At 49.8% G+C, this 13164-nt stretch overlaps 1 protein-coding gene across 1 annotated transcript; it reads left to right on the plus strand.

The window, feature by feature from the left end:
- Window positions 1-7521: 7521 nt before the first annotated feature.
- On the plus strand, window positions 7522-10116 carry DRD5 (dopamine receptor D5). The gene is made up of 2 exons (XM_025385369.1): window positions 7522-7620; window positions 7811-10116. Exon 2 carries the CDS (start codon window positions 8130-8132, stop codon window positions 9564-9566), a length of 1437 nt encoding a protein of 478 aa, XP_025241154.1. The 5' UTR covers window positions 7522-7620; window positions 7811-8129; the 3' UTR covers window positions 9567-10116.
- The last annotated feature ends 3048 nt before the right edge of the window (window positions 10117-13164 follow it).

Raw genomic sequence — 13164 nt, forward strand, 5'->3', positions numbered from 1 at the left:
CAAAACCACCATCCCCAGCAGACAAGCAGCTCATGGAGCTCTCCCCGGGAAAGACTGAAGGCTGTGGAGACCTAGCTGCATATTATATTATATTTTGCATCATAAGGCCTTGATACAGAAAAAACTCTCAGTTTCCAAAAATGATGAGAAACCCAGTCTTTTTTTTTTTTTTTTTTTTTTTTTTTTGATAGAGTCTTGCTCTGTCTCGTCTCCCAGGCTGGAGTGCAGTGACGCAATCTCAGTTCAGTGCAACCTCTGCTTCCCAGGTTCAAGCGATTCTTCTCCCTCCCGAGAAGCTGGGATTACAGGTGTCCGCCACGACACCCAGCTAAATTTTGTATTTTTAGCAGAGATGAGGTTTCGCCATGTTGGTCAGGCTGGTCTCGAACTCCTGACCTCAGGTGATCTGCCCACCTCGTCCCCCAAAGTGCTGGGATTAAAGGCGTGAGCCACCACACCTGGCCAAAAAATGATGAGACACTCAGTTGTTTGGATAACAGGGAGAATGTTTAGTGTTCTGAAAACGTATCCTTTCACATGTAACGCTTCCTGCCTCTGAGGATTTGCCTGTGCTGCTCCCTCCGTTAGGGTCGTATTTCCACCCTGCATGCTGGTGGATTCCACTTTGCCCTCTTGCCCGAGGGTCATCTTTTCTGGACAGCCCTTTCCTGTGCTGCCCATCAAACAGGCCGTCCCTTGTTCTCATGCCACTGCTGAACATTGTTTATTCCTTGTGCTAGTCAGGGCTTTGTCAGTTGTAACAACTGAAACTCCACTTAGACATGTTTCAGCTAAAGGGTGACTTACTGACTTTTCTAATTGCAGAGACCATGGTATGCCTGAATTTAGAGATTCAAAGAAGTCATTTTCTCTCTCTCCTCTTCCTCTCCTCCTTCTCATTTTCCTTATCTTTTTCTTTCCTTTCCTCCTTCCCTCGTTCTTTTTCCTTCCTTTCCTCTTCCTTCCTCTCTCCCTAATTCTTTCTCATTCTCTCCCTCTAATTTGCTCTATTCTCAATATGGGCCTCATTCCTTCTACTGCAAATAAGGAAAATGACCACCTGGAAACCCAAGGCCCACCACATCCCAGCAGAGCCACCCCAGCAGAAAGAAACCCAGCTTCTCTCTCCAGCATCTACATATCAACCCAGGCCAGAACTCCATCGGACCCTTGTGAGACATGCTTCCATACCTCGGTGGACCACTGAGGCCAGAGAATTCAGAATAATGACGGGCACTTCTGGGGTCATGGGCCTTCCCTGTAGCTAAGGTGACAGAAGGACAGACTGGTCTGGAATGTCCATGCCAGCTGGCTCACATGGCCAGCCATTGATGCTGGCTGTTTTCTGGGAGCTCAGTTGTGCTCTAGACCAGAAAACCTCCATGTGGCCTCTCCGCATGACTTTCATTTCTTACAGCATGGTGACTAGGGCCCAACGGGGAGACTCTCATGAGCAACGTTTCCAAAAGACCAAAGTGGCAGCTGTGAACCCCCTCATGGCTGAGCCTCAGCCCCCATGCTGCATCAGAGCCACTGCAGTCTTGGCTTCCCAGGGGGCCACCCCAGAAGCAGCATGGAAGGGGATGTGGAAACCAGGAGGTCTGGTTCCAGGGAAGTCCCTCTGATATAATTTAGATATTTATCCCTACCCAGATTTCATGTTAAATTGCAATCTCCAGTGCTGGAGTTGGGGCCTGGTGGGAGTTGTTTGGACCATGGGGGTAGATCCCTCCCAAGGACTCTCTCTTGCTTGCTCCTGCTTTGGCCACGTGATGTGCCTGCTCATGACTGTAAGCTTCCTGAGGCCTCCCTGGAAGCCAAGCAGATGCCACAGCACCATGCTTCTTGTAAAGCCTGCAGAACCATGAGCCAATTCAACCTCTTTCTTTATAAATTACCTGGTCTCAGATATTTCTTTATAGCAATGCAAGAATGGCCTAATACGCCATCTTTGGAGACTAGCTAGCATATGGGCCTTCTCCATCTGTAGCTACACTTGTAGAACACACGGGGCTTCCAAGACCACTGCAGCAGCTGGAGGAAGAGCTCATCCTGTGGGATGTTCCCAAGGCTCAGATCTGTGGTTCACATCACTTCTGCCCACATTCTATTGGCCAGAATCTCACTCCCTAGCCTTCACCTGACAGCAAGGGAACCCAAGGGGAAGGATCTGCTGGGGGCCATCTCTGCCACAAGGAGCAAGTGAAAGCAAGTAGAGAGGAAGCCAAGACTGATGCCCAAGTGGGAGAGGTGCTGAGGAAAGAGGTATTTCTTTTATTTTGACAGAGCTCTGAATGTTTCAGAGTAGTCTAAGTGCACCCAAAAGCACGATGATTAAATGAGGGGCAGGAGAGTGGCTTAGAAGATTGTTTTTCTGGATTCAGCTCCAACAAAATTTGTTCCCCATGTCTTGGTGCTGTGTCATGGTCCTTCTCACCACTGATATTCAGCCTTGATACCCTGCTGTGGCTCTACCAGGGAGGGAAAATACTTTCCTGCCACTGCCCTGAGCCTCCTGACTGACCCCAGCTACCTTGGACATCCTAGCTTTTGGGACTACCTCAGACCGCCCTATAACCAACAATCAGAAGCCGGCGCAGCAAGGGTGCTCTGGTACCCTGCCTGGTGCTCCAGGGTGACAGGCAGCACGTGCTATCATTGATCGGTGTCTGTGCAGTATTTGCTAGAGTTTTGTGGATCTCAGCCTTGAAACTTGTGTCTTTTTACAGTCAAAGGGTCTGAGTTGGGAGAAGGCACCTAGATATGCTCCACCATAGCGTCCTGTCATCTGTGAAGCCTCTGAGCTCTTATAACAAGGGCTTAAAGACTGTAGCATTGGGATATGAAGACTCGTAGTTATTGTCCAGTTCAGGGGACTTTAACTCCAGGTATCTGGAACTTAGAATAAATCCTCATGTCCTCACCATGGCAACAGGGCTCACCTCCTCTGTCTCATACCTCTCCCTCCCTTGGCCACTATTGCTACAGACATCCTGACCCTCTTACCTCTTTATCTCTGCCCCAGGGCCTTAGCTTGGGCTCGCTTTCCTCCGAGAATAATTTACCCCTGATATTTGCCTGACTAAATCCTTCTCACCTTTCTGATTGCAAAGAGGCTTCCTTGACAACTCATTCTGAAGCAGTTTTTCCCTCCAGTCTAGCTACTCTCTCTTTCGCTATTCTGTTGGACTATATTTATAGCTCTTAGCACTGTATGACATTGTTTATTTTGAAATTGTTTATTTCTCTCTCCTCAATAATATAAGCCTGAGAAAGACAAGGAATATGTTTTTTATTCTGTTTCTATCCCTGGGCTCTAGAATAGGGTCTGGGAGGTGATTGCAGCAGAACCCCTAGCTGAAAAGGCAATCCTGTGCTAATTAGAAAAAAAGAGCTCCCTTGCCCCCATCCATGCTTTTTTTTTTTGGTGGAAACTCCCTCTGTTACCCAGGCTGGAGTGCAGTGGTGTGATCTTGAAGAGAGCCCTTTCTTGATATACTATATCATCTTCTGCTGGAAGGTTTTTATACTCATTATACAAACCCACCCTATCTGTGACTTACACGACCTGTATGGCCCTGCCTCCATCCCATCAAAAATGCGTGTGGAGTGAACGAATGGATTGGTGGAAGTCAGGGGGACTGGAATATCTGGAAACAAATGTCAGCGTGTGTGGCCAGCGTCTGTGCACCTTTCTTGGTTTGATTGCATCTTCTGTGCATTGATTTCACAGTGTTGGGCACAGGATCCCTTTTTTGCTCATTACCAACAAAGATTTGTCAAGCACCCACTCACTGTGTTCGCTTGGGGAATTCAGACATGAACAAGACACGATTTCGTGATTTCAGAAGCTGAGATTCTAGAGGGCCAGGCAGTGATGTGAAAGATGGTGCAGTCCAGGGTCCTAACAGCTGTATTAGGAGCCAGCCCAGGGCTCTCCTGGAGACAGGACACCTGTTCAGTGCAGAGGACTCAGTAAGCCTTCCTGAAGAAGTGATTGAGCGGGGTCTGAAAGGATGGTGAGGTTCGAGCATTGCTAAGTGCTTTGTACAACTTACAGAGATCCATGTTGCCCAGTCTCCAAGCAGTCTCATGTTCAGTAGACAAAAGGCAATTTTCAAATGGAAATTCTTTACTTGCATTTCTATTTCTATTTCCTCCCTTTCTTCCTTCTCCCCAACCCCCCACGCTGAATCTTGCTCCGTTGCCCAGCAGACTGGAGTGCAGTGGTGCGATCTCGACTCACTGCAACCTCCAACTTCTGGGTTTGAGTGATTCTCCTGCCTCAGCCTCCTGAGTAGCTGGGATTACAGGCACACGCCACCATGCCTGGCTAATTTTTGCATTTTTAGTAGAGACAGGGTTTCACCGTGTTGGCCAAGCTGGTCTCAAACTCCTGACCTCAAGTGATCCACCTGCCTCAGCCTCCCAAAGTGCTGGGATTACAGGTGTGGGTCACTGTGCCCGGCCCTTCACTTGCATTTCTTAAATTCTGTGAAGTCAGTAGGGATTGTTCTCTAGAATTCCCGTTTACTCTCCTATCCAGATTCCCCCAGATCCCAGTTCCCTCGCCTCTTTCATGCAATTTTCCCTGCAAAACTCCACCCACAGCTTTCAATACATCTCCCCACTTCTCTGCTCTTTATTATGAAGACAAGCACAGTCTCTTCCTTTTGGGACCATTCCTCCCTCCTCCAGCTTTTCAGGTCTAATAATGTATCCACTATCACAAAAGCCAAGTTAGAATTCTCACTGGAGCGCAGCCCAGGTCAAGAAACTGCACAGATACAGCAGAGGGAGAAAGGAGGTTCGGAACACTCATGCGTTCATTATTTTGGTCTCATCAGTTTCTTTTTTCTTTTTTCTTTTTTGAGAGGAAGTCTTGCTCTGTCACCCAGACTGGAGTGCAGTGGCGCGATCTTGACTCACTGCAACCTCTGCTTCCTGCACACCATCATACCCAGGTAATTTTTGTATTTTTAGTAGAGATGGGGTTTCCCCATGTTGGCCAGGATGGTCTTGATCTCCTGATTCATGATCTGCCTGCCTCGGCCTCCCAAAGTCCTGGGATTACAGGCATGAGTCACCACACCTGGCCGGTCTCAGCCTCCCAAAGTCCTGGGATTACAGGCGTGAGTCACCACACCTGGCCGGCCTCATCACACTTTCTAAACGACTATTATTACCTAATTTCCCAGATGAGAAAACTGAAGCTCAGAGAGATCAAGCGACCTGCCCGATATCCCAAAGCTAGTAAGTGCCTATTCTTCCTGCCTGCCATACTTCTCTTCCCACTGTCTTCCCCTTTGCCTACTTAACTTGATTCAACCCAAAGAGAAATTTCCCCAGGAAAGCCTTCCCTAAACATCTTGCCTTGGCCAACCTCCCCAACTACTGTACACTTCAATAAGGCTGTGAACTTTCCCTTCACAGCCCTTGTCACATTTGTAATTGTGCATTTCTTTGGATTATTCCTGGGTTAAAGCCTATCGAGACTTTAAGCTTTTTTTTTTTTTTTTTTTTTGAAACGGAGTCTCACTCTGTCGCCCAGGCTAGAGTGCGTTGGTGTGATCTCCGCTCACTGGGTTCATGCCATTCTCCTGCCTCAGCCTCCCAAGTAGCTGGGACTACAGGCGCCGCCACCATGATCAGCTAATTTTTTGTATTTTTAGTAGAGAGGTAGTTTCTCCGTGTTAGCCAGGATGGTCTCAATCTCCTGACCTCGTGATCTGCCTGCCTCGGCCTCCCAAAGTGCTGGGATTACAGGCGTGAGCCATCGTGCACAGCCTAGACTTCAAGCTTTTAGAATAGCACCTCTCTCTCTTTCTCTCTCTCTCTCTCTCTCTCTCTCTTTCTCTCTCTCTCTCTCTCTCTCCCTCCCATTGTATAACCAGTGAGTAAAACAACATCTGGGACATGTCAGCACTTGTTAAATATTTACTGAATAAAAGAATGAGTGACTGGAATTCAAACCCCTGTCTCCAAAATCCAAGTTCTTGTCTGACATCATGACTTGGCGTTCTCCAGGAGGAGAGGATGGGGAAAGGTCATTCCAGGTTCAGGAAGTACCATATGACCATTTACAATGAGTGTTCTTTTCTGCCGGTGGCGGTGGTGGCGGCAGCTTGAATCCAGGCTGTATGCAGAGTGGTGAAAGGAGAAGCAGAAGCTGTGGACAAAGATGAGGGCAAGATGAAGAAAAGACCTTGCATGCCTGGCCAAGAACAGGGGCTGCAGGGAGCTAATCATGAAACATACTGAGGGTGTTTCATCAGGGGAGTGACATGAGCATAGTCACATTCAGGAAAGATCACTGCCTGCTGGGAAGACAGAGGGTCAGGGCAGAGCCTGGAGGCCAGGAGAGTGCAACCATCAAACAGGGTGGAGAAGGCATAGTTCTGGACAGGGATGTCAGTGGCGAGAGGAGTGGTCCAGCTCCCAGAAGATGAGGAGAGACAGGAGGTGAGGATGGCCCTTCGGTTTCAGGTTTAGGCACCTGGACAGATGGTCTCCAGCCGCAGAAAGCACTGAAGGGGAAGGAGGTTGGGGGAAGGGACTGCGTAGACTGAGCAGCCTAAGTTTGAGAAGCTGGGCCACTTGCAGGTATTGGTCCAGGGTGCAGGTGTGTTTGGTGGAGGGGGAGACTAGGAAGGGAGGAGAAAGTCCAGTCTGTTTCTAGACCTCACCATGCTGCAGGTGTCTGGGCCAGCAGGTCGCAAATGGAGCTGTGCAGCTGGCTGCTGTCACATGCCTTTCTCTCCCAGCTGCTTTCAGCTGAGCTTAAGGCCAGCAGAGGCCAAAACACTTCACAAATGCAACTTGTCAGTTGGGAGGTGCGCTCAGAGCTCAGGAACACTGTTTGCCTTCTTTATTGTTTGCCATCATTCTTTCTTTTCAGTTTGGGTTCTGGGCCCCCTCAGTTTCTTTTCTGTTAACGCTGAGCTATTTATCCATCCCTCTCAAGGTTGAAAAAAGAAAGACTGTAAAAGTGCCCTGCAAAGAAGAGGCGTCCAACCCTCTGGGGTACTCTCTTCCTCCTCTTGTCTTCTGGGCTCATCCCAAATTATTCCCCAAGGGAAAAATCGCTCAAGGATTTAGGGCGGTGGTGGAGAAAAGGACAGTCTCCCAAGAGGTCAGGTGAAGCCCCAGCCTCAGGGTGTTGAGGGAGGGGCTGGGGGAAGCGGGAGCCTGTTCCTAGGAGACACTGTCTACTGGACACCTCATCCTAGACGGTTTCCCTGAGTTCTGACACTGTCCCAGGAGTAGGAATCATTCATTATCCCACGCTGCGGAGAAGGAAACCAAGGCCGGGTAAAGTTTTGTAGGGCCCTCAAAGTTGCAGAGCTGGGAATAAAGTCCGGATTGGGACTCAGGTCTGTGGGCAATCCAAGGCCGCCCCCTTTACCCTTCAAATGCTCTTTCCTCCTCCGGAAGCCCTCGCCTCCTCCTCCCTACTCCACCTCTTGTTCGCCAAGCGTGGCCAGGGCTAGGGCTCCAGGGCTGCGCCAAGCGCCGTTCGGTCTCCCCGGGGAGAATTTTCCCCGGCCCGGGGCTAGGGTCTGGCGCTGGGGCGCCCCTCAGACCTGCGGATCTCCCCTAAACTCTGGGGCGCTGAGCGCGGTGAGCGAGGTCGCCAAGGCACAGGTGGGGCGGGAGCTCGAGAGAGCTGAGCGCGGAGGCGCTGGGGGCGGGACGCGGGGCCCGGGAGCGGCCAGGGACCGCTGCAACGCCGCAGTGCCAGCCCGGCGCCCGCGGCTGCCTGCCCCAGCCCCTCAGTGGCGGCTTGCTCTCTTCTCCCGCTCTGAATTAGACACAGCCGCTGCCGCTGCCGTCCGGCGCGCTGCAGACTCCCGAGAACAGCCCTGGCTGTCAGCGGGCACCAGCCGCTTCCTGTCCCCAGCGCTAAGACTGGAGGGGCGCACCACCGCCGCCGAGCCAGAGGCGCTTCAGGAGGCAAGAGAAGTCCCCGCGCGCTCCGGGGCCCGGCGCAGCTCATGGTGAGCGCCCTCTGGGGCTCGAGGGTCCCTTGGCTGAGGGGTCGCATCCTTAGGGTGCCCCATGGGGCTGCCTGGGGGTCGCAGGGCTGAAATTGGGACCGCCCACAGACCGCCCCTGCAGCCCAGCCCGAAATGCTGCCGCCAGGGAGCAACGGCACTGCGTACCCGGGGCAGTTCGCGCTGCAACAGCAGCTGGCGCAGGGGAACACTGTGGGGGGCTCGGCAGGGGCACCGCCACTGGGGCCCGCACAGGTGGTCACCGCCTGCTTGCTGACCCTACTCATCATCTGGACCCTGCTGGGCAACGTGTTGGTGTGCGCAGCCATCGTGCGGAGCCGCCACCTGCGCGCCAAGATGACCAACGTCTTCATCGTGTCTCTGGCTGTGTCAGACCTCTTCGTGGCACTGCTGGTCATGCCCTGGAAGGCAGTCGCCGAGGTGGCCGGTTACTGGCCCTTTGGAGCGTTCTGCGACGTCTGGGTGGCCTTCGACATCATGTGCTCCACAGCCTCCATCCTGAACCTGTGCGTCATCAGCGTGGACCGCTACTGGGCCATCTCCAGGCCCTTCCGCTACGAGCGCAAGATGACCCAGCGTATGGCCTTGGTCATCGTCGGCCTGGCCTGGACCTTGTCCATCCTCATTTCCTTCATTCCGGTCCAGCTCAACTGGCACAGGGACCAGGCGGGCTCTTGGGGCGGGCTGGACCTGACTAACAACCTGGCCAACTGGACGCCCTGGGAGGAGGACGTTTGGGAACCCGACGTGAGGGCAGAGAACTGTGACTCCAGCCTGAACCGAACCTACGCCATCTCTTCCTCGCTCGTCAGCTTCTACATCCCCGTGGCCATCATGATCGTGACCTACACGCGCATCTACCGCATCGCCCAGGTGCAGATCCGCAGGATTTCCTCCCTGGAGAGGGCCGCAGAGCACGCGCAGAGCTGCCGCAACAGCGCAGCCTGCGCGCCCGACACCAGCCTGCGCGCTTCCATCAAGAAGGAGACCAAGGTTTTCAAGACCCTGTCCGTGATCATGGGGGTCTTCGTGTGTTGCTGGCTGCCCTTCTTCATCCTTAACTGCATGGTCCCTTTCTGCAGTGGACACCCCGAAGGCCCTCCGGCCGGCTTCCCCTGCGTCAGTGAGACCACCTTCGACGTCTTCGTCTGGTTCGGTTGGGCCAACTCCTCACTCAACCCCATCATCTATGCCTTCAATGCCGACTTCCGGAAGGTGTTTGCCCAGCTGCTGGGGTGCAGCCACGTCTGCTCCCGCACGCCGGTGAAGACGGTGAACATCAGCAATGAGCTCATCTCCTACAACCAAGACACGGTCTTCCACAAGGAAATCGCAGCTGCCTACATCCACATGATGCCCAACGCTGTTACCCCCGGCGACCCGGAGGTGGACAACGATGAGGAGGAGGAGGGTCCTTTCGATCGCATGTCCCAGATCTATCAGACATCCCCAGATGGTGACCCTGTTGCAGAGTCTGTCTGGGAGCTGGACTGCGAGGGGGAGATTTCTTTAGGCAAAATAACACCTTTCACCCCAAATGGATTCCATTAAACTGCATTAAGAAACGCCCTCATGGATCTGCATAACTGCACAGACACTGACAAGCATGCACACACACGCAAATACATGCCTTTCCAGTGCTTCTCCCTTTATCATGTGTTTCTGTGCAGTAGCTCATGTGCTTAGAAACCTCACCCCATGGATTGGTAGTTCAAATAATTGGCGGAAGCAGTTGCAATAAACTCAGTCAAATATACCCAGCCTACCAGAGATGGACCAATGATCCTATTAGAGAAGAGAGTATGGTGCTGCGTCCTTAAAAAAAAAAAAAAGTGATACTTGGTCCTTAAAAAATATGCTCTCCCCTCCCTTTTTAAACTAATGGCTTGTTCAGTCACTTGTTTGTGTTTGAATCGATTTTTAAACAGCAGTTTGTGTGTGTGTGCAGTGATGCGGTGGGAGCACAGCTTTCCTGTGTCTGGATTCCCGTGACTCTGTGCTCATGTCATTTCTTCTCTCTGTGCTGGTGGGTGTCTCTTCACCATAGCTGAAGAAGTCTCCCTGATTTATTCTGGTGTCTAATAAACACAAATTATTTGTATTATGCGGTGACTGTCTTTGCTTTGCTACACTGGGTTTCAGGATTGCTTCTGAAAAAACCATGAGTGCATCCTTAAAATGCAAAGAAGATATTTGCTGGGTCTGGAAGTACATGCGTATTCTCTTTACAGTTTGGCCTTAAAGATACACCAGGGCAAAGGACCTTGAGCAGCTTCTGTTTTCTCAGGTTTCTTTTTATTGCTTATATACATGTTGGCTCTGTGCTGAAACTTGGATTCAATGGCATGGCATTAGATCTTCTCAAGCCCAGATTTTTTTTTTCTTTTCTCATTTGGAATCCGTTTTGAAGTAACATAAGACAACTCTCCTGATTCCTAGACAGTTGCGATCAGTTCATTGAAAAGATCATGTAGAATAATACCTTGAATCTTTCTCCATCTGAAATCTGTAGCATGTTTTAGAATGACATGGCTTTTGAGAAATCGTGTTTTCTGAAGAGCTTTGAAATGTGTGAATCAAGATGCTTTAAAAAGGAAACGCTATTTTTAAATAGGCATTTTCCTTAGTGGACAAGAGCAAAATAGGGAAATGCTTTTTAACTAAGATGTAGAAGCCAGAGGTGAAATGTGAATGAACTTGAAACTGGAAAATCTGTAGGTCGAGGTGCTCAACAGAAAAGCCCAGCTGACTCCAATCATTTTGTTTTTGCTCTCCGCAGTGTGCACAGTCAAGGGGAGTGTTTTATTCCAGACCCACACCAGCTGAGAGCATATTATTACCATCAGATCTAAATGTGAGCACTATTAATGGAAGCAAATGAAATGAGAATATGCAATTTCTTGCAAGTCCCCGCTTTGAAGCAGTTTTATCAAGGACAGTTCAATCAATTTTGATCTCTTTAAGGATAATTTTATTGTCAGTCTTCTGTGCAGCCATATCTTGATCACTGCAAAATGTGCAGTTCCTGGCACATAATGCTTAATAAATACTTGTTGAATGAATGACTATTTCTGGAACAGTGAGATTCAAAGCAAATCCTAGTCAGTATGTCAATTTTTATATATAATTTAGTCAAAATGATACTGGAATCTGAGGTCCGTGTTCAGTTTCTGACCTCCTGTGAATGGATAGCTAAGCAAACCATTAGGCAACATTAGGAGCAGTGAAAAGCACACAGCTATAGGATTCAGGAGATGGTCGCGTGACCTTGAATGAGTCAATTAACCTTTCTGGGCCTCATTTTCCGTCTGTGTCTGCAAATGGAAACACTTATACTAGATCACTGTTTACTCAATCGTGCTTTGCGATGCAAATGTTAATGGATGGGGTCTCTGGTGAAATAAGTTCAGCAAACCCAGGTTCAATACCTGCTTTCTCGATAGGACTTCTTAGAGCTTCTCCTGTGCACGATGCATCCTCCAGTTGGGGAAGTTTCTGTATCAGTTCCCAATGCCGTTCACCTTGTGAACCTTGTTTGGTGGAATTCCTGTTACTGTTTCTCTGGAGTCCACAGTCACGGTTTGAGAAACTCAAATCTAACTGATCTGGAAGTCTTCACAATATTCTGTTCTAAAGCACGGGTTGCTATAAGCAAAATCTTTTGTGAAAAACACTGTTCTAGGCTCCAGTTTAGACAAGTTCTGTGTTATGGAAAATAGATTATGTAAGGACTTTGGAATTTCCTTTTGTAAAATATCACTCACCATTATTATGTACTATGCACTAGGCATTGCTCTAGATGCTGGGAATATAGTTGTCAATCAAATTCTCTGCTGTCTTGGGACGTTTATGTGAGTCGGGGGAGAGATAAGCCAATAAAGAGTTCTGTACTATACTGCACTGCATTGCACTGTGCTGTACTGATCAGGATAGGTAACGCCAGGCAGGGGTAGTTGCTATGTTGCAAAAAACCCAGGGTGAATAGGGTGGTGAAGCTGCTGTTTTATTTATGGTGGTCAGGGGAGGACTTTCCAAAGACGCACATGAAGAGAGACCTTGATGAAGTAAGGGTTGGAGGGCTGCTAATGTCTGAAAAGGAGAGTAATCCAGGCAGAGGGAGTGGCAAGTGCAAAGGCTTGGAAATGGGGTTGTTCTTGGTGCCCTCGGAGGAGTGTGGCTGGAAGGCTATAAAAGAGGAGCATGATAGGATTAATGTTAATTGCCATAGCAGCAATCGCAGCAGGCATGACGGAGACTCAGCCTGTGGTGGGTACAACATATGTATTAATTAATTTGACTCACACTGCCCTGTGAGGTAAGCACCCTTATTACCCCATTTTACAGATGAGGAGATGAAGGCATTGGCAGGCTGTATAACCAGCCTGTGGTCACAGAGCTGTTGAGTGGCAGAGCTCAACTTGAACCCAGGTAGCCTGACCGTGGAGCCTTTAATCCTAACTGCACTTTGATGGTGAGAGAGGATGCCAGGACACCTTCAGTCAGCAAATGCACTAGTTCACAGATCGGAACATTCAGTTTTTTGTTCATTTATTACTGAAATGGTTAACTGATTCATCCCCACAGCTATACGACAGCAGACCTTCATTGTGTACCCGCTCTGTGCACGGCTTTGTGTTTGGAGGGAAGGCACCCTAGGGTTATGGGCAAAGTAGCTCTTACATGATGGGCCAAGTCCTTTCCTGTATTCTTATTTATTCCTCACATTAACCTTACACGTTATTATTTTTCCATTTTACAGATGAGGACATGGGGGCACAGAGGACCTTGAGGACAAGGTTGTTTGTCCAAGGTCATGTGAGTAGTGGTGGAACCAGGGTTCAATGTATGTCAGTGGTTCTTAATTGAGGGAACTTTGCACCCTGCACCCCCACAGATATTTGGCAATGTCTGGAGACATTTTTGGTTGTCACAGCTCGGTGTCAGGTGCTCCTGCCATCTTGTGGGTAGAGGCCAAAGATGCTGCTAAACAACTTATGGTGCACAGAGAATTATCCAGCCCCAAATATCGATGTTGCAGCACCCAAGAGGCCTTGGCCGGCCGGACAGACTCCAGGTCCCAGCTCCCTGTCCACAAGGCCACCTGCCTGGGATTGGAGGCTCCACCGCCCTGAGTTTGAAGTTTGGTTCC

The sequence above is a fragment of the Theropithecus gelada genome, chromosome 5, assembly GCF_003255815.1.
Source record: "Theropithecus gelada isolate Dixy chromosome 5, Tgel_1.0, whole genome shotgun sequence".
NCBI classification, from domain to species: Eukaryota; Metazoa; Chordata; class Mammalia; order Primates; family Cercopithecidae; genus Theropithecus; species Theropithecus gelada.

Excerpts from the sequence above, each read along its gene's own strand:
- DRD5 (XM_025385369.1), top strand. The coding sequence starts at position 8,130 with ATGCTGCCGCCAGGGAGCAACGGCACTGCGTACCCGGGGCAGTTCGCG.